Genomic DNA, 22,969 nt, shown 5'->3' on the forward strand with positions numbered 1-22,969 from the left:
ACTGAGCTCTGCGCAAGGTACTGTCTTTCTGGTTGAACTAATTACATAGCACATACCAATACGATGCCTTGAGCTTAAGATGGTTAACAAGCCCCTGCAGGTGCCCATTGTTGTCAGAGGTGCTGTAGAAGATTCAGAGAAGTATGTGACAACTTCTCAGCCTCCAGAGAAGCCAGTCTAATCAGGAAAAACAAGCCAAACAATACAGGATAAAGTCTGTGGATATGCCTGTAAGCACTGTCAAAATATGACATTGCCTTAGACCTTAAGAGAAATATACATACTGTGCTAGACATTTGGCAATGCCTGGAAACAGTTTTGTTGTCACCACTGGGGTGGGGATGCTACTGGCATGCAGTGGGTAGAAGCCTGGGATGCTGCTAAACATCCTACAATGCACAGGACAGCCTCCGTTACAAAGAATTGTCTCGCCCCAAATGCCAATAGTGCCGAGACTGAAAAACCTGTGCTAGACTCTTAGGATCAGTGATGAGCAAGGCAGGCATGATCTCTGCTCTCCTAGTATCATGGCGAAGAAATGTTAAAAATATAACAACTTGTTGAAGGAATTCAGAAGGATAGAGCCTACTCAAGAACTCTGCAGGTCACAGACGTGAAGTATCCCCATCACTTTGAAGCATGTTTAAAGTGCAGAATAGCGACCCCCGCCCCCTCCTGAATAAAAAATGTGCGTTTTAACAAGATCCTCAGGTTACTCCTATGCACATTAATGCTTGAGACGCGCCTGCTCTAGAGGTTTCAGAAAATCACGGGACGGGACTTTTCATTGTTTTATGAAGACCGGGAAAGAAGGAAGCATATGGCAGGTGGTTAAGAACTGTATGAGGGAAGGTCCTGACTTGGTAAGTTGGAATTTCTAGTTTTCGGTTCAGCACCAATAATAATTAACAAAGTGTTAACTGCTTACTGCCAGACTTTGTGCTAAACGCTTTATATGGAGTAGCTCATATAACTCGCCTAAGGCTATAGCAAGATCCATCATTATGTCAATTTAATGGGTAAAGGAAACTAAGGGACAGAGGGATTAAAGAACTTGCTCAGGGACCCACTGACGGAGCCAGGCCGACAGAATCAGAGTTGCCTTTTTTCACCGTCCTAAGTAGTCCATACACAGCTCCACCCACACGTGAGAACCAAAACCATAGCCCCAGCTCTCCCCACCCAGAAAAGGAAACGTGCAGCCCAGCGAGCGGAAATTGGAGGAGCAGCTCCCACCCCCCACCGGAAGTCGGTGCATTGTGGGAAGCGTTTCGTTGTTTGTTTACACTGTGGCCTCCAGCATTATGAGAGTACAGCTGGAATAAAAAAAGGCTGTCTTTTGAAGATAACACGGCTCTAAAAAGCTTCGAAGCGGTGCGAAGGAAGCTTTGTGCAACTTTTGGCGGGAATCGGGATTAGCAAAACCTCAGCTGTTCACTGCCGCTAAAACGGCCCGGACCGCCCCTCCATGGGCTAGAGTAGACGTCTCTATGGTCGAGTAAACAGAGAAGGTTCTCTCTTCCCCACGCGGTGGGGCTGCGCATGAGCAGGAGCCGCAGAGTTGGAAAGATGGCGGAGGAAGAGTAAGTTTTGGGGGCTGTGAGCCGCTGGCTTGGCGTCTCGAGCATCTGGTGCCATCCACAGTGTTTATTTCTCGGTGGCGGAAAATAAGGATACTTGTGGACTGAAGGGAGAGAATAGGAAAGGTTCCAGATTACAGAGGGAGGAGTAAGGAGCCGTAGGGGTTGGGTGGGTGGGCGGGCGGAGGGGGCTGCAGTCGAGTTCGGGTTACCTCAAGGGGAGAGGATTGACTTTTAGGCAGCGGGGCTGGAGAGTGGGTTACTCCAGCCTGGCTTAAGTGTTACCCCCACAGATGGGTCTGCACCCGTCCCAGCCCCACGGGGCCGAATCTCATCGCTGATGGTGTCTGTAAAGCTGTGGCACTAAAAGCTCTGTTGACGTATATGAGGACCAGTGGTTAAGGGGTTCATGACTTTTTAAAAGGTTTTGGAGACGAGGGAATGTGAGAGGTCCATTTTGAAGACTGGAGCCAGAAACCACAGATTTCAGAGGCGCCTCAGTCCTTAGTAATTTGAAGACAGTAATGTTTCCCGAAGCCCAGGATATCTTTCGGAAATCCATTGAAGATTTGTTTACTTAATACTATCGTTTGTCTCCATTTTCTGTGTCAGGCCAAGAAAAAAGATCCCTTTGGTTCCAGAAAATCTCCTGAAAAAGAGGAAGGCTTATCAGGCCCTGAAAGCCACCCAGGCAAAGCAGGCGCTTTTGCAAAGGAAGGAGGTAATGGTGGAGAACCAGGTGGAGGGAATTAGAATTTGTATTTGATGAGTTTTATCCAGCATGTGTTGAACTAGATTTGGTACTGACAGTCTCTTCTCCCATCGGTTGGATTATGCAAGGTATAGGGTTCTTGTCTTTGCTTAGCAAATATGTATCACTTTCAGCGAACAAAATACTGGCATAAAGTTGTTAAGGAAAAAGTGAACGGAGAGTTCCAGGTTCATACCAAGTGACTTGAGAGACCAAACATGCTTGTGTACCTGAAAGAAAACTTTTTTAATATACCAAACGATTTTTGCTATTTGCTAAATATTTTTGGAGAAATACGTATTTTGGAGGCAGGTAACAAAAGAAGTGTGAGCTTTATGATGCCTAACATAGTGTTAGGTTCCATAAACACTTGCTGGTAAACATTGGCTGACAGCACGTAAATTAATTGGGTGTTTGTTTATTTAGCAGGGACTTTTCCCAATAAGTTCCCAAGTTTTCTCAACAGCACCTTCACTCGGGTATTTTGGTTTTCCCACTATATAGGAATAGAGAATGTTTGTCTGCGCCCCTTTCCAGAACATAGGGGGAAATAAGCTTTATCAGTAGTGACTAATGAATTACTGTTGTGGAAGTAAAGATGACTAGAGGCATAAAACGGTGATGGTTTGCCTTCTCTGTAGCAGAGGAAAGGAAAAGAGATCAAGTTTAAGCGACTAGAATGGTTCCTACATGATTCCTGGCGGCAACTACGTGACAAGGTGCGACTCAGACGACTAGAAGTGAAACCTCATGGCTTGGAAGTGCCAGATAAACATTCCTTGGCCTTTGTTTTACGCATCGAAAGGTAGGGAACTTGCTGGATTTCATGAGGCTGGGGCAAACTATTGGTTCAGCTTTAGGCCCTTTTTAGGGACATGAGATAGTAGGCCTTAAGCCATTAATGCAAGTTATGCTAGGAATTCAGGGTTGAGCAAAACATAGATTTTGTCTTCAAGATTAGGGAGACTGAGCTTAAGCAAACAGACATGAGAATACACTGACTGCTTTGAGGGTAAAGTGCTGGATGTGGGGACAAGGGGCCCTCGGTGTGGTGTGTCATGGTTTGGGACACTGGGAAGCAGGAACTTGAAGGTGAGACCTTCAAACATGAAAGGGTTGGGAGAAGGCTTTCCAGGCACAGATGGAAAAAAGTCCTGAAGTGGGGGATCAAGGCATCTTCTAGGAACTGAACCAGGGTCGAGTGGATGGAGCATGTTCAGTGCTGGGGAGAGTACAGAAAGCTTTTTCCACGTTTAGTGATACCTTACCTATTCCTATCAGCACATACAGCTCTGCCTCTGTTTCCCTACCCAGTCACCTGTGGGTTTTAAATATGTACGAGTCTCCTACCACTGCCATAATCTCTTTCCTGGACTATCACATCAGCTTTCTAGCTGGGTTTCCCGGACTCTGGTGTCATGCACTATTTTGTTTTATATGCTCCCTCAGTGATGGCCAAACAAATCTGATCATGTCTCCTTTATTTAAAATCTTCCATAGTTTGGTTTTTTCTGGGGTTTTTTTTGTTTTTTGTTTTTTGGCCCTGCTGTGTGGTTTGTAGGATCTTAGTTCCCTGACCAGGACTGAACCCAGACCCTCGGCAGTGAGAGCTTGGAGTCCTAACCAGTGGACCACCAGGGAAGTCCTTAAAATCTTCCATAGCCTTTAATGCTCACAGAAGCAAGCCTGGCTTCCTTAGCTTGATGTGTTCAACCCCACACACACACAAATTCAGGGATCATTTCTGTTCCCTTAGCACCTCAGGTATTGCTCCACATAGCATGGAAATGACCTGCTTACATAGCTGCTTCCCATTCAGTTGCACTTTGTAAGTCACGGTCTGTGTCCTACCCTCTGGGTGCCCAGTAGTGGCAGACATTTCATGGGTGCTTGCTGGACAGAGCCTGACTTGCTCTGGTGTTCATTTCAGGATTAATGGGGTGAGTTTACTGGTGCAGAGGACCATCGCAAGACTTCGCCTGAGTAAGATTTTCAGTGGTGTCTTTATGCAAGTAACTCCTCGGACCATAAAAACGCTTCGTATAGTGGAACCTTATGTGACCTGGGGGTGAGTATGGATTTTTGTGTGAATTCACATGTTTGAGAAGGTTGAGAACATTGGGAGGCACAGGGTACTGTCCTCCAGTGCTCATGTTGCCGTGTCCAGGGGACGTTTTGCTGCGACCACAGTCACCAGGAATCAGCTGCCAGCCTTGAGAGTCTCAGAACACGGGGCGGGTAGAGTGGGGGTTCCCAGAGCGGCTGACAATGGTCTGAACAGGGCTGTGGCAGGGCTTGGTCAGCTGTAGGCTAAGGCTGAGTAAGACGAGTAGAGGACAGATTAATTCTTGGAATCTTGAAGCAGAGCTAGGTAGTATTCCTTCAAACAGTAAAACCCAAAAAAGCCTTGGATTTCATTTCAAACTCTTGAATAGGGTCACTTAAGGCCAAAGTCCTAGACGATAAGCCAGGACGTATTTTTGCCATCTTTATTTGGTGAGCGTTTGTATGCATAAATTTTAATTTCTAATTACATAGGTCCGCTTGGGTTTTTCACCTCCTTCAGGTGAATTTCCAAGCATCCCAGCTGCAGCATGTTGCAGGACACGTTGGGGAGGGGGGTTGGTAGAATCCTTAGCCAGGCTGCTGGACTGTGTGGCCAGTTAATACAGTGTGCCTGGTGGCCGTGGGGAGGTGGCTGAGGTTGTATTTTACTCTGCCACACATAGATTTCCAAATTTGAAGTCAGTTCGGGAACTCATCTTGAAACGTGGACAAGCCAAGGTCAAGAATAAAATCATCCCTTTGACAGACAACACGGTGATTGAGGAGCACCTGGGTAAGTGAACACCTTAGGAGTCGGACCAGAAAGAGTCCCAAGAACCTGCCAGAGTGCCGAGCTCTGGCATATAAGAGCCTCACTGTGTGTGCTGGGAAAATGAATAAAGGAATCTGAACCTTATGTTTCTTAGGGAAGTTTGGTGTCATTTGCCTGGAAGACCTCATTCACGAAATTGCCTTTCCGGGGAAGAATTTTCAGGTGATCTCAGGATTCTTGCGCCCTTTCCAACTCTCAGTAGCCCGTCACGCTACCAAGAATAGAGTGGGCTTCCTCAAGGAAGTGGGCTCACCTGGCTATCGAGGTGAACGCATCAATCAGCTCATCCGGCAGCTGAACTAAACCCAGGTAAGGCAGGGCTGAAAACTGCCCTTGGGCTGACTTTGGATGGGCTCTGCCTTGCCTCTTAAAAGATCTTTTTGCATTTACGAATGTATGAGAATAACTCGGGGTAGGGGAGCTGGTATTCCCAAGTCTAATGGATGGGGATACTTGGAACAGTGAATGCCTGGCTAGGGCATGGGGTTTTGTGTACCCCAAGAGTTACAGGATAGAAAACACTGACTAACCAGAAAACCTGCTGTGTTGCTGTGGTCATTTAGCTGGAGGTGGAGAGAGAATAATATTGAAAACTAATTTCAAAAAGGACCTGAAGATCTAAATCATCACTTGTTGAAGGAATGTTAATTCTTTGAAATTGCTCTTTATTGTGATTACTCTTAGGTGCCAAGTTGCATTTGAATTAATGAAATTGTTTTTCTTCCTCAGCATATCTGAAAGCACAGTGCACTGGAAGCATGTGTTTTTGTTTTATGGAATTGTTACCCAGTATCTTCAAGCAAGATTATTTTCTGCTGTATCTTCAGAAACTGGAGGGGAAGGGTCAGAGAAAAGATGGTGATGTTCAGGGCAGGCACTTTTCATCCCACTTCAGTTCCAAGAAAAAGTTCCTGTGTGTTTTCTGCAAAGACCGCCGTCCACCTCATACCAGCAAAGGACTTGTGCCATGGAGGAGGGAGTCCTGTTTTATCACACCTATCCTGGGATTTAATGTTGGTGAACGAACAGATACCCACATATGAATACAAGACAGCAGTGGACCAGGCCCAGGGGCATATCGAACCTGGGGTATCCAAGGGCCTTGTTTTAGAAAGAACTTGAAATACAATTAGAAAGAAGCGCACAAAAACAATGCCCTGTTGTCTGCTGTGAGTCTGTGTTCTAACTTCCGTGACGGCTTAGTGAGCTCTCCGACTGGCTGGCTCTGGGTGTATCTGGTAGCTTCCTTATTATCATCTTTGCAGCTGGCTTAGTGCTTTTCTCTAGCTCAGGATTTTAACCGACTCTTGGATCTATGCGAAGGGAAGGACCCTTTCCCCAAGAAAACATGCATACACTCCAGTTTTTTTCTTGGAAGTTTAGGGTGTTGGTAGATCTTTCTCAGGGACTCAGTCATCTTATGTGAAGAAGTCCTGCACTACCAGGATTGGTCACATGGGCTCTGACCTTGCTAGTATCCTCTGGTTCTGTGCCCTGTGGAAGACCAAGGCTTACCAAGGTGGCTTTTTTCCCTTCAAGCCAGTGGGTGTTTCCTATTAAGAACATGGTGGTAGATTGCTGAGCCCCTGTGCCTTTAATCAGTTGATCTAAAAAAGAAACAGAAAATTTTATTCGAGCCAAATTTGAGGATTATAACCCAGGAGAAGCATCTCACAAAGCCCTGAGAACTGTTCTGCCCATTAGAAGTCAAGACACAGTTGTATAAGCTTTTTGAGACAGAGGAGGGTTGTACATCAAATGACATATAATTGACAATTTACATAATCCAGACTTGAGCACCATGTGACCCCTTATCAAGAAGGAATTTTACCCTTAAGGAATTGTTGTCTTAGGAGAACGTTTCTCTTTATGGTTGAGTGGAAATTTCTGCTGATGGGGAAGGTTTGGTCAATGCGTAACGCAGATAACACAGCACACAGTGGTGGGAGACAGGAGGCCAAAGGGCACAGATTTTTTGTTTAAATTTTTCTTGTCTTGCCATAAAATGTGTATCTTACAGTTTGCCCCTGTTGATCATTAATCTTTTGACAGAAAGCATTAGGTGACCAAATGTTTGGTCCCTCAAAGCTAGGGGGCTGCTTGCCCGCCTCAGTGTCTATCATGTCCCTTGATACCGGGTCCTAGTAGCCCGGTTCTCTTTTAGAGGGTTATACTGGCAGAATATTTGTCAAGGATTGACAGCCAATTCCAAGTTGTCCAAAAAGGTACTTAAGCCAGTTTTCCTTGCATGTACATTGTGTATGTCCATAATTTTATAGAAAACTATAGATGTGACCTATAGTTCCAAGTCATTCAAACATCATTATCTTAGTAGGAGCAAATGACACAGTGTGAAAGGCAAGAAACTATCACCTTTTAAGTTCCACAAACTCATTTAAATTGGTAGGAGGAGGAACAATGTTATTAGCAAAAGTTCAAGCCAAAATTCTGGACCAAACCATTTTCGTAGTATCAATACTTCCTCTAAACTGGGAGAGAGGGTTGTTCAGAGCGAAAGTTTGACTCCTCATGGGTCATGAGGTGAATTAAATATCATGGCCAAATGGTAGTACCATTGGAAAACTGATAGAAACCAGTGTGCCTGCACTAAAGGCAGACTGACAGCTTGGCAGGAACTATTTCCAAGGCTGCCTGTAAGTAACTGACCAAGGGAAACCAATTGTGAATCTCCCTACTGGGGAGAGCCAAGGTCATAAACTTGTTCCATAAATCCACTGGTTCCCGTTAGGAGCTACCTGATACTCAACATCTAATATAAAGGATTATTTATGGCCAGAACAGGCAGCATTAATTACCTGGTTAAAGGGGGTCTCACTGGGCTTCCTGGTGATGCAATGGTTAAGAATCTACCTGCCAGGGCTTCTCTGGTGGTGCAGTGGTTAAGAATCTGCCTGCCAATGCAGGGAACTCGGGCTCGAGCCCTGGTCCAGGAAGATCCCACATGCCATGGAGCAACTAAGCCCATGCATCACAACTACTGAGCCTGTGCTCTAGAGCCCGTGCTCTGCAACGAGAAGCCATCGCAATGAGAAGGCGGCGCGCCGCAACAAAGAGTAGCCCCTGCTCGCCACAGCTAGAGAACGCCCGCGCGTAGCAACGAAGACCCAACGCAGCCAAAAATAAATAAAATAAGTAAATGTATTAAAAAGAACAAAAGCGAGTTTCAGTTCATTCAGGAGAGGCCTGATATGGTCCCTTCCAACACGGCTGCAAGGAGTCTTTTTTTTTTTTTTTTTGTGGTACGTGGGCCTCTCACTTTTGTGGCCTCTCCCGTTGCGGAGCACAGGCTCCCGACAAGCAGGCTCAGTGGCCACGGTTCACGGGCCCAGCCGCTCCGCGGCATGTGGGATCCTCCCGGACCAGGGCACGAACCCGTGTCCCCTGCATTGGCAGGCGGACTCTCAACCACTGCACCACCAGGGAAGCCCAAGGAGTCCTTTATCTGATGTCTTTTCCAATATGAATAATGTCCTGGTTGCAGCTCACGGTGGATCTGATCTTCATCCAAAGTTAGAGTACTGTGATAGCCTTCAGAAACAGTGTCCTTTTAATTAAACTTTGCAAGGAGCTATCTGAGAAGTGAGTCTTAGCCAGTAAATGCCTGAATTAACAAAACTAGAATATTCACTGAAACATAATCTTCTTCTTTCTAAAGTTAACCTAATTTCTACCAAATATCTGGTTAACTGACCATATAGCTAGCTATAAATGACAAAGGACTTTAAGAGTCAAGGTTAAAGAACTTGATTACAATGCAATTGAAAAGAAACTTGGTTACTGCTGTGACATACACTAAAATTATGACTGATATCACTTACCAGGACATACCAGAATTTTGGGAGTTCCACTTAATTTCTAGAATGTATATATTAATGTTTACACATATGACATAAACTAAAGTTTTATCACCATCTATTTAACTGCTCCCCATTTAACATACCAAATATTCCTCTCTCTGAGATGGAGAGAAAACAAATATTTTGAGGTGCTCCAGGGACCCTTTGGAAAACCTCAAAGTTAGAGGTCAAATGACCTTCATTTAGTATTTGATCTTTGGAAAGTTTGTCAAAAATATCAAAAAGTTATGGGCTTCCCTGGTGGCGCAGTGGTTGAGAGTCCGCCTGCTGATGCTGGGGACACGGGTTCGTGCCCCGGTCTGGGAGGATCCCACATGCCGCGGAGCCGCTGGGCCCGTGAGCCATGGCCGCTGAGCCTGTGCGTCCGGAGCCTGTGCTCCGCAACGGGAGAGGCCACAACAGTGAGAGGCCCGCATACCGAAAAAAAAAAAAACAAAGTTTTAAAACACTTGGTCAAATAGAATCACAGGTCACTGTGAAACAATACCAATTCACTTAACCAGCGTGACGATAAAAGTTCTCAATAGCAGGGAATTTCCTGGTGGTTCAGTGGTTAAGACTCGGTGCGCACACTGCCAGGGCCCCAGGTTCGATCCCTGGTCGGGGAACTAAAATCCCATGAGCCAAAAGCATGGCCAAAAAAATAAAAAACTTAAAAAAAATATCTCAATGGCAAATACAGATCACTTAAACACAAAGAAACTCACAATCTATTACCAAAAGCAGTTCAATATTTTAAGAAAACTTTGTCCTCTTAGAGGACCAAATTCAGGTTTTATACTACTTTACCTTTAAAACATTTCCTTGGGCTTCCCTGGTGGCGCAGTGGTTGAGAGTCCGCCTGCCGATGCAGGGGACACAGGTTCATGCCCCGGTCCGGGAAGATCCCACGTGCCGCGGAGTGGCTGGGCCCGTGAGCCATGGCTGCTGAGCCTGTGCGTCCGGAGCCTGTGCTCCGCAATGGCAGAGGCCACAACAGTGAGAGGCCCGCGTACCGCAAAAAAAAAAAAAAAATTTCCTTAATTAAGTTCAATCTTATCTCAGCCAATTTTGACCATGCACAAAACTCAGTGTTCCTTTTCCACAAACTTTCCACAACTTTCTGTATCTATTCAGAAACAACCAGCTCTAGGACAAAACCTTTTTTCCTTTAACAAAATGCATTTTCAATCCTCATACCTTCTTTGCTGAAAACACACATCCTACTTCCTTGCATACTGAAATGTTTCCCTTATAATTCTTAACCTTAAAACCTTAATTTTTCTCTGGAATTCCCTGGTGGTCCAGTGGTTAGGACTCCGAGCTTCCACGGGGGCACGAGTTCGATCCCTGGTCAGGGAACTAGATCCTGCATGCCGCACATGGCGCAGCCAAAATAAATAAATAAAAATGGTGTTTGTCATATCAGCATTTCCTGATTGGCAAACTTACGCTTATGCTTTAGTTTTCCTCTTCTAAGAACGTAGACCTCCCCGGCAATTAATGTTCCAGAATTTTATCCTGTTTGTAATGACCCAGATAGTGAATGAATTCTCATAATTTACCTTGGTTTAGTTTCAAGTTACCAAAAATCTGCAGATACTAACCTTTTTTTTCTGGCTGCACCATGTGGCTTGCTGGATCTTAGTTCCCTGACCAGGGTTTGAACCTGGGCCTCTGGCAGTGAAAGCACAGAATCCTAACCACTGGAACACCAGGGAATTCCCTGGTTCGACTTCTTTTAGGTGGCTCAGTTTCTCCCAGTGACAGCCTAAAACCATCTTGGGTGCTCGGAACACTAGGTGATCAGCCTCTGTCACGCCGCCTGGATGAGCAGTACTTACTTAATGACTGTAATGGGGTTTCCCTATGGGACCGCTACATATCATGAAAATTGATCCTCAGACACTTCCCAAAGATCCTCAGTCATCTGAGGATGGCTTGTGGCTGGAAGGAGCAAAATGTCCCTTTATTCTTTGGCGCTGAATAATTCAGTCTCTGATTTCACTAGCAGAAGTTTTGTTCAGACCATATATCAACTCTTTTTTTTTTTAAAGCCAAATTTAACAAAACCCCAGCCACATGTTTCCCTGGGCCTCTTGCCCAGACACCCTAGGTGCCTAGGAAATGCACCGGTGCCCCTTAAGACTCTAAGTCTTAAGTGAAACCCAGCTCAAATAAAATTTTTAGGATCAACACCCAAACAATGAGATCCAAATATCAGGAGAACCCACCAAAAACACCTGGGGAGTGCTGAGAAGCAGGTGGGGCTCAATGGGCCCATGCTGCCACCAAGCACTTGTTCTGCATAGACTCCCGGTGGCCTCTGGCAGGAGTCTCTGATATACTGCTGACTACACCAAGCATATGTCGATGAAAAATTTTAATCAGTCGATCTAAAAAAGAAATGGAAAATTTTATTCGAGCCAAATTTGAGGATTATAACGCAGGAAGAGCATCTCACAAAGCCCTGAGAATTGTTCCGCCCATTAGAAGTCAAGATACAGTTATATATGCTTTTTGAGACAGAGGAGGGCTGTACATCAAATGACATATTATTGACAATTTACATAATCCACATCTGAGCACCATGTGACCCCTTATCAAGAAGGAATGTTACCTTTAAGGAACTGTCTTAGGAGAATGTTGCTCTTTATGGTTGAGTAGAAATTTCCGCCAATGGTAAAGGTTTGGTCAATGCATAATGCAAGATACACAATGCACAGTGGTGGGAGAGAGGAGGCCAAAAGGCAGAGAAGATTTTTTGTTTAAATTTTTCTTCTCTTTCCATAAAATATGAATTTTATTTCACAGTTAACTGGCTCAAGAGTGAACCTGCCAGGATGAGATGTTATAGATGTTACTCTTATACTGTAAAGCATTATGAAGTCAGATTACTTTAAAATGATGTATCAAAAAGTCACGGGAAAAGAGCAGTTGAGTGTGGAAGCCCCAGGGTTTATATCCCAGATCTGTCGTATACTAAATATGGAAATGTTTCCACTCTTGCCTATAAAATGGGGCTAATATAGTCTAGCCTGTCTGCCTCCCATGGTTAAGAGTATTAAGCAAAACAACAGTTTTTAACTTAGAAATCTATGTAAAGGAAGTTTTAAAAAGTATGCTCTTCTGTATTGTGTACCATGTTATATACCATTCCCTGAACAAGTTATGGGACTATCCTTTTTTCTGGGGAAAATTAGTCCTATTAGTGTGTGCTAATGTGGGATCACGACAGTCAACGTAAATACCTGATATGTTCTAGGTGTAGGGAGAAAAGACCTAGTTTCAGGAAACAATAGTAGGTGCAGTGAGTCATGCGGCTGATTTAAAGAGACTGACTTTACAAGGTAGTTAAAGCTTTTCCTTGGCTCTAGAGCCTCTAGCCCCTTGCCTGACCCAGCTGGTTCTTAGAGCCTAAGGTTCTAGGGGTTGTTGTTGACTGGCTCTTTTTTATGCTTTGAGATTTCATTCGTTGCCATTCTGGGGCCAAGTTTTTTCATCAAGCCTTGTTTTTCACTGCCTATCTGGAGAATGGCTGTCTGAAATGAAAATGCCACTTGGATCCCAAATTCACTTCCACAACCACCAGAATAAGCTGAATCGGGAGATAAACACTAACTTCTACACTCCTAAGAAATCGTTCCCAGTTGGTCAGAACCGTTTAGTGTGTCCTAAGTAGCATTTTAAAAATAAAAGCACATCTATGCACTGCAAGTAGTAAAATACGAGATTTGTTTCAATTACATATAAGGACTGAAACAGGATTACATTTTTTTTTCTTTTTTTTAATTGAGGCTCACTGTCTAGAGATACAAATACAAAACCACCACAGTGGGGCTTCCCTGATGGCGCAGTGGTTAAGAATCCACCTGCCAATGCAGGGGAAACAGGTTCGAGCCCTTGCCTGGGAAGATCCCACATACCGCGGAGCAACTAAGCCCGTGCGCCACGACTACTGAGCCTGTGCTCTAGAGCCCGCGAGCCACACCTACTGAGCCCACGTGCCACACCAACTGAAGCCCTCGTGCCTAGAGCCCGTGCTCTACAACAAGAGAAGCCACTGCAATGAGAGGCCCGCGCACGGCAACAAAGAGTAGCCCCCGCTCACCGCAACTAGAGAAAGCCCACGCGCAGCAATGAAGACCCAATGCAGCCAAAAATAATAAATAAATAAATTAAAAAACAACCACCACCACAGTGATGCTCCAAGGAGGCTTAAGTCCAGCTGACAGGTGGTGGTGAATGCACAAAAGAGAAACAGCAGTGGCCAGTATCCAGGGTCCTAGTCTATGCAGGACACAGTCACACCCTCCAGATCTCAGAGTTATATCGGCTGAAAGATGCACAACCTAAAAGTTGAGAATTATGTTTTATTTGGTGGACTTTCTGAGCACTCAAGCCTGGGAGGCAGCTTCTCAAGATAGTTCTGAGAGGCCTTACTTCCAAAGAAGTAAGGGAGCAGCCTTTACAGGATACACAGGAGTTCTGCAGCAAAAACCAGGTAGTCAGAACATCAAAAGATGACTGTTAACTGAAGAAAACCAAACATCTCAAGTTAACGAATTTAACACTTTTCTATGTATGAGAAGATGCAAGAGTCTGAGCTTATTGAAATCATTTCTTTGCTACGTACCTTAGCGGTCCAGGGCCAGTATCCTGTTCTTTCCCTTCCTGAGTCCCCTGAGGGTGCGCCCTTCGGGTGGCTGCAGTGGCTGAGGGATTGGCAGTGGCAGCCCGCTTGTCTCTCCTCGAGTTCCCTCAGGGCTCACCGTCAGGGGCGTTTGTAGTGGCTGATGGCGTGATGGCTGTTGCAGCATCCTTTGCTGATATGGCAGGCAACATTTTTCACCCACAGTGCTTCCCCTTAGTAATAAAATTCGACCAACATTTGGGAGACATTTCATGACCAATTTTGTCCCATGGTGCTAGGAAGGCTCATTCCTAGATCAGGCAAAGATTCTGTTGGTAGCCTACTCGATGTGTTAACTTTTTTGGGATTAGGCCCTGTTGATAATGTAAGATCCTCTGGATCACCTGGCTTACTAGTCTATTATGATCCAGGAAATGTTTTCCCTTGTTGCTTCTTCTCATATCTAGAATCACACTGTTACAATTATTGATCTATTTCCTCAAGATGTTTAGCCATCATTAATTTTGTTGGAGACCTGGTTACACATTGGGTAATGCAAGAGACAATCTTATAAACTACATGGGATACGTAATAAAGCTAGTAACATTAATAAGGTCATAGTACAGCAGAGAGAAACACAAAGCATAAACAATCTGGAAACAAAGAGAACAAATTAAAACAATGATTAGTATAACTAGTTGTAATTTGGTTGTAATAAACCATCAAGTCCACAGGAGACCCAGCTGGAGAAGCCAAATTCTTTAAGGACTAGGCAGAGTGAAGAAGATAAATGATTCATCTTTGTTTATAAAGGTATATACTTTATCAACTTTTTGTAGGTCATAGCATAAGAGGAAAGGTTTTTCTAGAAAACAAAGATTAAAAGCCAGGATATTACAGAAAAAGTCATAAAATTATAAATCATGTTTATCAGTTCATTCAGTCCCATGTAATTAATTTCTGATGATCTGGATGAAGTGTTCAGGTTTTCCATTAGAGTTTTGCAATTTGTTACCTAGTTCAGTGGTATGATCCAAAAGTTATCAGAAACTTATATCTGTCAGAAATCCTTTTTATGAATTTTCTTGAAGATTTCCATTTTATAAAAGCTTCAGAGTAAAACAATGATTGTCTATAAATGACAAGACTTAAATGGCATGGTTAAAGATCTGATTACAAGGCAACTGGCAAGAAACTTGGGTATTTCTATGACATGTAACATTTTAAGATAATAACTAGAATTATGACTGATAACACTATACCAGAGCATATCAGAATTTTAGGAATTTCACATGAATTTTGGAATATCTATAACATTTATCCATGCCATATAACTAAGGCTCATCTCCAATCATTTGACAATGTTTCTCAAGTAATTTAACATACCAAATAGGCCTAATTAGTTTAATAATCCTCTCTGAGATGTCTTAGGGTTCCTTTGAAGCATCCCAGAGGTAACCAGAGGTCAAAAGAACTTTTGTTAGAATTTGATATTTGTCAGAAATATTAACACTTGGTCAAACAGGATCACAGGTCACTGTGAAACAACACTCACTTAACCAAAGTGACAAAAAATTTCAAAAAAAAAAAAAGATCACTTAAAGGCAAAAAAGCTCACAAAATCTGTTACCAAAAGCAGTATTTCAAGAAAACTTTATTCTCTTAAAAGAGAGAACCAAATCCAGTCTTGCACCAGTCTACTTTTTTTTTTTTTTTGCAGTACGCGGGCCTCTCACTGTTGTGACGTCTCCCGTTGCGGAGCACAGGCTCCGGACGCACAGGCTCAGCGGCCATGGCTCACGGGTCCAGCCGCTCCACGGCATGTGGGATCCTCCCGGACCGGGGCACGAACCCGTGTCCCCTGCATCGGCAGGCGGACTCTCAACCGCTGCGCCACCAGGGAAGCCCCAGTCTACTTTTAATAACAAAATCCATTTACGAAATTAAATTGAATCTAATATGAGCCTGACCATGTATAAAACTCCTTTTTCAGGGCTCCCTTTTTACAAATCTTCTACAAGTTTCTGTATTCATATTAATTTGTCCCTTATTTTTTTAATACAGAAATAACCAGCTCTAGGACAAAATCATTCTTTCCCCTTAACAAAATGTACTTCCATTCCTCATACCTTCTTTTGCTGAAAACACACATCCTACTTTCCTTGCATACTGAAATATTTCCCTTATTATCTTTAGTAGTTCTAATTACATACTACAATTTTAAGTGTTAAAAACCTTAATCTGGGGCTTCCCTGGTGGCGCAGTGGTTGAGAGTCCGCCTGCCGAAGCAGGGGACACGGGTTCGTGCCCCGGTTCGGGAGGATCCCACATGCCGCGGAGCGGCTAGTCCCGTGAGCCATGGCTGCTGAGCCTGAGCGTCCGGAGCCTGTGCTCTGCAACAGGAGAGGCCACAACAGTGAGAGGCCTGCGTACCGCAAAAAAAAAAAAAAAAAAAAAAAAAAAACCTTAATCTCTGGGCTTCCCTGGTGGCGCAGTGGTTGAGAGTCCGCCTGCTGATGCAGGGGACACGGGTTCGTGCCCCAGTCCAGGAAGATCCCACATGCCACAGAGCGGCTGGGCCTGTAAGCCATGGCCGCTGAGCCTGAGCGTCCGGAGCCTGTGCTCCGCAACGGGAGAGGCCACGACAGTGAGAGGCCCGCGTACCGCAAAAAAAAGAAACATAAAAAAACTTAATCTCTAGCACAAACCAACAAGCAGCAAGTAATTATAAGCTGTTTGTCATACCAGCATTCCCTGATTGGAGTATCCCATAACCTCTAGAAACATATAAAATAATTTCTTTCCTCAATGTGGTACAAGGTATGTTTGTAATAAACCCAGACATCTTTAGTTTTTCCTTTCCTAAGAAGAATAAAGTGATTAACTTTAGACCTGTTTAGCAATTAATGTTTCAGCATTTTATCTCATTTGAAATGACCTGGACATTCAATAAATTCCCATCATTTAACTTAACTTAGCAAAACTCAAGTTACCAAAAATCTAGAGAAACTATTTTAGACAGACATACCCAAGATATAATTATTTCTAAAAGAGTTCACCTGAAAACTCCTATCTCATTTACCTTCATTTTATAACTTATGAAAATATTATTCTACCACATTAATTTGTTGCTGTTGTTGCTGTTGACAAAGTCTGTAACAGAAATAACATGAATGCTGGGCTTCCCTGGTGGCACAGTGGTTAAGAATCCACCTGCCAATGCAGAGGACACGGGTTCAAGTCCTGGTCCGGGAAGATCCCACATGCCGTGGAGCAACTAAGCCCGTGCGCCACAACTACTGAGCCTGCACTCTAGAGCCCATGAGCCACAACTACTAAGCCTGTGCTCTAGAGCCCACGAGCCACAACTACCAAACACCGTGCGCCTAGAGCCCGTGCTCCACAACAAGAGAAGCCACCACAATGAGAAGCCCGCACACCACCAAGAAGAGTAGCCCCCACTCACCGCAACTAGAGAAGGCCCGCACACAGCAACGAAGACCCAACACAGCCAAAAAAAAAAAAAAAAAAAAAAGACATGAATGTATTAACCTTTAGTAAACCTAGGTACAATACAGTAAGACATGTCTATATTAAATTAAGTCAGTGAGCTTAAGCTAGCTTTAATACCAGATGTTATACTATATATAAAACAGTTAACCAACAAGGACCTACGTATGGCACAGAGAACTATACTCAATACTTTCTTTTCCTTTATAGGAAAAAAATCTGAAAAAGAAAAAAAGTATATATATAAAACTGAACCACTTTGCTATACACCTGACACTAATACATTGTAAATCAACTATACATCAATAAAAACATATTTTTAAAAATGAAATGTTAATTTAATATTGAATATTTCTTAGATCACATAAACCTGAAATTCATTCTGACCACTTTCTTCTATGTTTAGAAATATTTAGTTTGTAACACCTTACTTTTAAGTTAATTATATAGAGCTTTTTAAATTTCAATTTTGATATTTCTAGAAGTACATACTTCTCATAATAATATCTCATAATAATGTACACACAGACACATAAACAGACAAAACTAGAGATCTCATAGCTTCACTTTAAAACTTAGTTATTGGGAGGAACTGCGCAGAAGGGGAGAGGCAGCATGTGGAAAGGAGGGCCTCTGGAGTGTGGAGTTCAGCAGTTTGGGGCCCAATTATTGATGACAGCTGTGAAGCCACACACTCCTCTGGGTTCTCCGGATCTTCTGCCTCAGTTGCAAGCACCTCCTCCATCAAATGTCTTCAAATTCCTGAGAAACTGGAGCTCACTAGCGAGACTACAGACAGCCCTACTCAGTCACCCTGGTGTTCACAGTACCACAGACAACTGCTAAAATCCCAACCAGAGCTGAGTACCTCTGCAGAGTTTTTCGTAGAAGATAGACCAATGCCTAATTTGGAAATAGAGAAGGAAATTGAATTAGACAATGAGGATTACTGCATTAAACAAGAATACCTGTTATGCGAAGACCATAAATTATTCTGGGTGACGCCACGAAACTCTGCAGAGTTAACCATAATAAAGGTATCTTCTCAACCTGTCCCATGGGACTTTTATATCAACTTCAAGTTAAAGGAACGTTTAAATAAGGAGTGTGATAATTTGTGTCGCTGGTATCAATACCAAGATGGCTGTATCGTTTGGCACCAATATATAAACTGCTTCACCCTTCAGGATCTTCTTCAATACAGTGACTTTATGACCCATGAAATGACAGTGTTGATTATTTATAACCTCTTGACAATGGTGGAGAAACTACACAAAGCAGAAATAGTCCATGGTGACTTGAGTCCAAGGAGTCTGATTCTTAGAAACAGAATCCACGATCCCTATGATTGTAATAAGAACAATCAAGCTCTGAAGATAGTGGACTTTTCCTACAGTGTTGACCTTAGGGCACAGCTAGACGTTTTTAACCTCAGCGGCTTTCAGACTGTACAGATCCTGGAAGGACAAAAGATCCTGGCTAACTGTTCTTCTCCCTATCTGTTTGGTATAGCAGATTTAGCACATTTACTATTGTTCAAGGAACACCTGCAGGTCTTCTGGGATGGGTCCCTCTGGAAAGTTAGCCAAAATATTTCTGAGCTAAAAGGTGGTGAACTGTGGAATAAATTCTTTGTGCGGATTCTGAATGCCAGGGATGAGTCCACAGTGTCTGTTCTGCGGGAACTTGCGGCAGAAATGAATAGGGTGTTTGACACCACATTCCAAAGTCACCTGAACAAAGCTTTATGGAAGGTAGGGAAGTTAATCAGTCCTGGGGCTTTCCTCTTCCAGCAAGATATGCAGTCAAGTTTCTCACAGATTCCTGCCTAAAACCAATGGTTGTACTGTGGAACACTGGACCTGTATATGCTATGATTTAATATAGGTACACTACTAACACTTTTCTACTTTTTGATAGAAGTATATTTCTAGGTAACTGGCATTTTCTACTCAGCAAGGTACCTCCTCTTGGCCTTGTCTAACAAAGAACTGTTTTATTCTAAATGGATTCCGTATTAATGGGTACCTTGTCATTTTTTAAACATCTTTATTGGAGTATATTTGCTTTACAATGGTGTGTTAGTTTCTGCTGTATAACAAAGTGAATCAGCTATACATACACATACATCCCCATATCTCCTCCCTCTTGCATCTCCCTCCCACTCTCCCTATCCCACCCCTCTAGGTGAACACAACCTTGTTGTCATTTAACGCATTTTTCTCAACTTTTCCCTGTGCTTTTCCCGTTGTAATTTGTGACCTGTACCCTTAAGACCACTATGTATTTTGTAAAGAATAAAATAGTATTTGTTAAAAAAAAAATTTAGTTATTGGGAGTTCCCTGTTGGTCCAGTGGTTTAAGACTCCAAGCTTCCACTGCAAGGGACGCGGGTTTGATCCCTGGTTGCGGAATTAAGATCCCACATGCTGTGTGCGACAGCCAAAAAAAAAAAACCTTAGTTATGAATCAGTTATTACAATATAAACTTACTAGTTTATAAATAACACTTGGAATGAATTAAATTTGCTTGCTCAGATTACTAAGCCTTTACTATTTATGGAAAAGACTTAAGATTTGTATTTGTCCTTGATAAACCTTTAAGGAGGCTATGAATTAGATTTTGGCTGAGGGAGACTTTCCACCTGTTTGAGTTTAAAAAGGCCACTTTTTCCTTTTTTTCTTCCTTAGTTTCAGGTTCTTTCTGATTGAGTTAATTAGGCTCAGTCTCAGGTTTCTGTGGGCTGTATTTAAATTTCTGTTGTCAAGATTTGCAAGACAGGGACTCCCCTGGTGGTCCAGTGGGCTCCAAGGAATTCAGGCGTTTTTGTCAATCTTTTAAGCTGATTAATTGGCCTGTTGCCCCAAGTAATTGTTGGTCAAGTATCTCAGTGTAATTCTTTCCAGCCCTTTAAATATATATTTTTAAACTGGGGTAAGTAGAGCAGACTTGTTTGTGGCCCTTTAATGTTGGGAACAAATAGTGCGTCCCTTTGGCCCATCCAACCTTAGGTAGTTTTGTATCAAACCTTTAATTTAATTCCATTAACATCTGTTTTATTTATTCCATTTTTAAGTAACCACCTGAAAATTTCCAACTTGTTGGGAAAAAGTCCCTAGACTTTCCCTTCACCTTTTTCTTGTTTTCCTGTTAATCAACCTAATTTAAATTAATTATTCTGTTTTTATTGTTATCCGTAAGACCCATTGAGGGGAAGGAGAGACCACAATAAGGCTTCCCAAACCACTTTTTTGGGGGTGGGGGGTTGTTTTAAACTAAGGGAGTTCTTAGGTTAACCATTACATATATTTTTCCCACCTTTTTTTTTTCCCTCATAGGTACTAATAAAACAGCTAGTTATAATGAGAGCTCCCTAAAACTTTACCAATTCAGAGTTTTCCCAATTTAAAGGCTCCATCATCTGGCCATTAATAAGATGTATCTTAATAGTGACTCAAACCAATAAGATGCAAGAGGCATTCCCCACAAGAGTGTGTGAAGGCTGCTGCCTAAACAAGATCCAGAAAGTTTATTCCCAAAAATAGTCTAAGAAAGTAAAGGCCTTTGTTGTACAGGCTGACGCAATGAAGGTTAAGATGGCAAAAAATCCCCGAGAGTTGGTACAGCTAGACAAAAGACTGCTCAGAATCCCAGTCTATTTGATTGGCTGCCAAATGTACACCATATGTGCACCTTTTGGATGGCAGAGACCAAGTTCTCAAAAGCCACACACGCAAAAGGCTGGAAGAAGATCAAGTAGAACATTTACATCTCAAAGACACAGGAAGAGAAATGAAACTTCCCCCGGAAGGGCTTTTATTTGTTTTTGTTTTTTTAAGGTCAGAATTTTGAAAAGATGTTTTTATCAAGCCGGCTTTTTCTAACTTAACTGCGTATTCAATAAATGAGCCCAATCTGAGTCATTTTCAGGGTGAGATTTCCTCTGACTCCCAATTAAGTAGGTACTTGCAAGTATGAGCTCAGTACATTCATGAATCTGGCTGCAGTGTTAATCGGAGGTTGGTTTTCTGATGCCCTTCGTTTTTGTTTGAGAGAATCTATTTCCCGTTTTAAAGCTGAATTCGTCGGGGATAAAATTTACTATTGCACTTTTATCCTGACAAAGTCTTATTAAGGTAGCCAATTTGATGAAAACATCGGGTCACCCTCTTATCTAAACATTCAGCCCAGACTGCTCAGTACTTTTTTTTTTTATTTGTCCGCGCGGTGTGGCATCTTAGTTCCCTGACCAGGGATGGAACCCGTGCCCCCTGCAGCGGAAACGCAGAGGCTTAACCACCAGACCACCAGGGAAGTCCCCAAATATCTTTTCAACTGAGCAAATCCAAGTGTCTTTCAACCAGGTTCCCCCCAGTATCTTTCAGCTGGGGGGCATTTTCTTCCAGTGTCTTTCACAACTGGGCTCCCCTAGTATCTTTCAACTAGGGAGGTCACTCCCCAATGTCTTTCAACTGGGGAGCCAGGCATCTGCTAGACACTGCCAAATAAAACTCAGGATAATCAACCAATAATCAGGAGATCCAAGAACCAGGAGAGACTCACCCAAGTTCGTATGAACTCTCCAAGGAGGCGGATGGGCACAAGAGCCTCTGCCAGTACCAAGGGTCCGGTTCCTCGTAGAGTTCAGGCGAAGAGAAGTCTGCTCTGGTTCCCTCCATGGTCACAAAAACTGTAGACTGAAAAAGAAAAAAAAAAGCAAAACCTCAAAGTTGAGAATTATTTTATTTGGCAGACTTTCTGAGGACGCAAGCCCAGGAGGCAGCCTCTCAGATAGCTCTGAGGGACTGCTCTGAAGGATAGATAGGAGTTCTGCGACAAAATCAGGTAGTCAGAACATCAAAAGATTACTGTTAATTAAAGAAAACCCAACATCTCACGTTAGTGAATTGAGCTTTTTTCTGTGAACAGGTAGATGCAAGAGTCTGGGCTCACTGACACCTTGCCTTTGATATGCGCCTTAGCTATCCAAGGCCAGTATCCTGTTCTTTCCCATCTTGAGCCCCCTCAGGGTGCGCCGTTGGTAGTGTCTGCAGTGGCTGAGGGCTTGGCAGCCGGCGGCCCATCTGTCTCCATCCTCGGTTCCCTAGGGCTCGCCGACGGGGCCGCAGCACTGGCTGACGGCTAGATGGCTGCAGCGTCCTTTGCGGATAGGGCAGCAACATTTTTCATTCACAGCCGCAAAGGACCTCGAGCCTCAGGAACCCACTATGTGCCATCTAGGAAGGCGCTGTCGCAGTCTCCCCGGAGCCAGGCTCTTCCAGGAGGGTCCTCTGCCCATAGGGAGGGTCGTCGGGCCTGTGGCCCCGGGTCTGGAAGGGCGGCGCGAGGGCGTCGGCGGAGCCCGAGGCCTCCCAGGGCTTGGGCCTCCGCGGGAGCCGGGACGCCGTGGGTTCGCCGAGGGTCGCCACGACGTGGCGTCTCTCCAGGCCGGGGAGTCCCCGGCCCTGCTGGACCAGCTGCAGGAGCTGCGCCAGGGTCACCGAAGCTGAGGCTGAGTCCGCGGGTTCAGGAGCCGCGCCACTCCCGCTCTGACTGCCGGACGGCTCCATGGCTGACGTGGAGCCTGAGCGCTTCCGGGAGGGATGGGTGCAACCACCGTCGGAGGAAGTGAAGGGGGGCGTAGACCGTACCAAGCGGCCCAGAGAGCGGGGAGCACTGGAAAATATGCTCTGCGCGTAAACGCTTCACCTACACATACACCACTTAACCCGCCCCAGAGCCTCCAACATGGAATGCTT

General features: G+C 43.9%; 3 protein-coding genes and 1 long non-coding RNA gene across 4 annotated transcripts; 2 read left to right on the forward strand and 2 right to left on the reverse strand.

Annotated features, from left to right (window-relative positions):
• Nucleotides 1-1,163: 1,163 nt before the first annotated feature.
• On the forward strand, nt 1,164-7,231 carry RPL7L1 (ribosomal protein L7 like 1). Its single transcript, XM_004267595.4, has 7 exons — nt 1,164-1,583; nt 2,193-2,301; nt 2,973-3,136; nt 4,262-4,399; nt 5,061-5,170; nt 5,304-5,518; nt 5,939-7,231. The coding sequence occupies exons 1-6, from the start codon at nt 1,543-1,545 to the stop codon at nt 5,510-5,512; spliced, it is 771 nt and encodes a 256-aa protein (XP_004267643.3). The 5' UTR covers nt 1,164-1,542; the 3' UTR covers nt 5,513-5,518; nt 5,939-7,231.
• LOC105747894 (uncharacterized) lies at nt 5,973-13,057 on the reverse strand. Its single transcript, XR_004482213.2, has 2 exons — nt 9,877-13,057; nt 5,973-6,816 (listed from the first exon to the last, which is right to left on the reverse strand). It is a non-coding gene; the product is annotated as an uncharacterized LOC105747894 (long non-coding RNA).
• An 813-nt stretch (nt 13,058-13,870) lies between these two features.
• On the forward strand, nt 13,871-19,349 carry LOC101280045 (mitotic checkpoint serine/threonine-protein kinase BUB1 beta-like). The gene is made up of 2 exons (XM_033424348.2): nt 13,871-13,904; nt 17,864-19,349. The coding sequence occupies exons 1-2, from the start codon at nt 13,871-13,873 to the stop codon at nt 19,039-19,041; spliced, it is 1,212 nt and encodes a 403-aa protein (XP_033280239.2). The 3' UTR covers nt 19,042-19,349.
• A 2,585-nt stretch (nt 19,350-21,934) lies between these two features.
• C10H6orf226 (chromosome 10 C6orf226 homolog) lies at nt 21,935-22,809 on the reverse strand. Its single transcript, XM_033423999.2, has one exon. It carries the CDS (start codon nt 22,778-22,780, stop codon nt 22,448-22,450), a length of 333 nt encoding a protein of 110 aa, XP_033279890.1. The 5' UTR covers nt 22,781-22,809; the 3' UTR covers nt 21,935-22,447.
• Nucleotides 22,810-22,969: the final 160 nt, after the last annotated feature.

The sequence above is a fragment of the Orcinus orca genome, chromosome 10 (assembly GCF_937001465.1).
Source record: "Orcinus orca chromosome 10, mOrcOrc1.1, whole genome shotgun sequence".
Lineage (NCBI taxonomy): Eukaryota > Metazoa > Chordata > Mammalia > Artiodactyla > Delphinidae > Orcinus > Orcinus orca.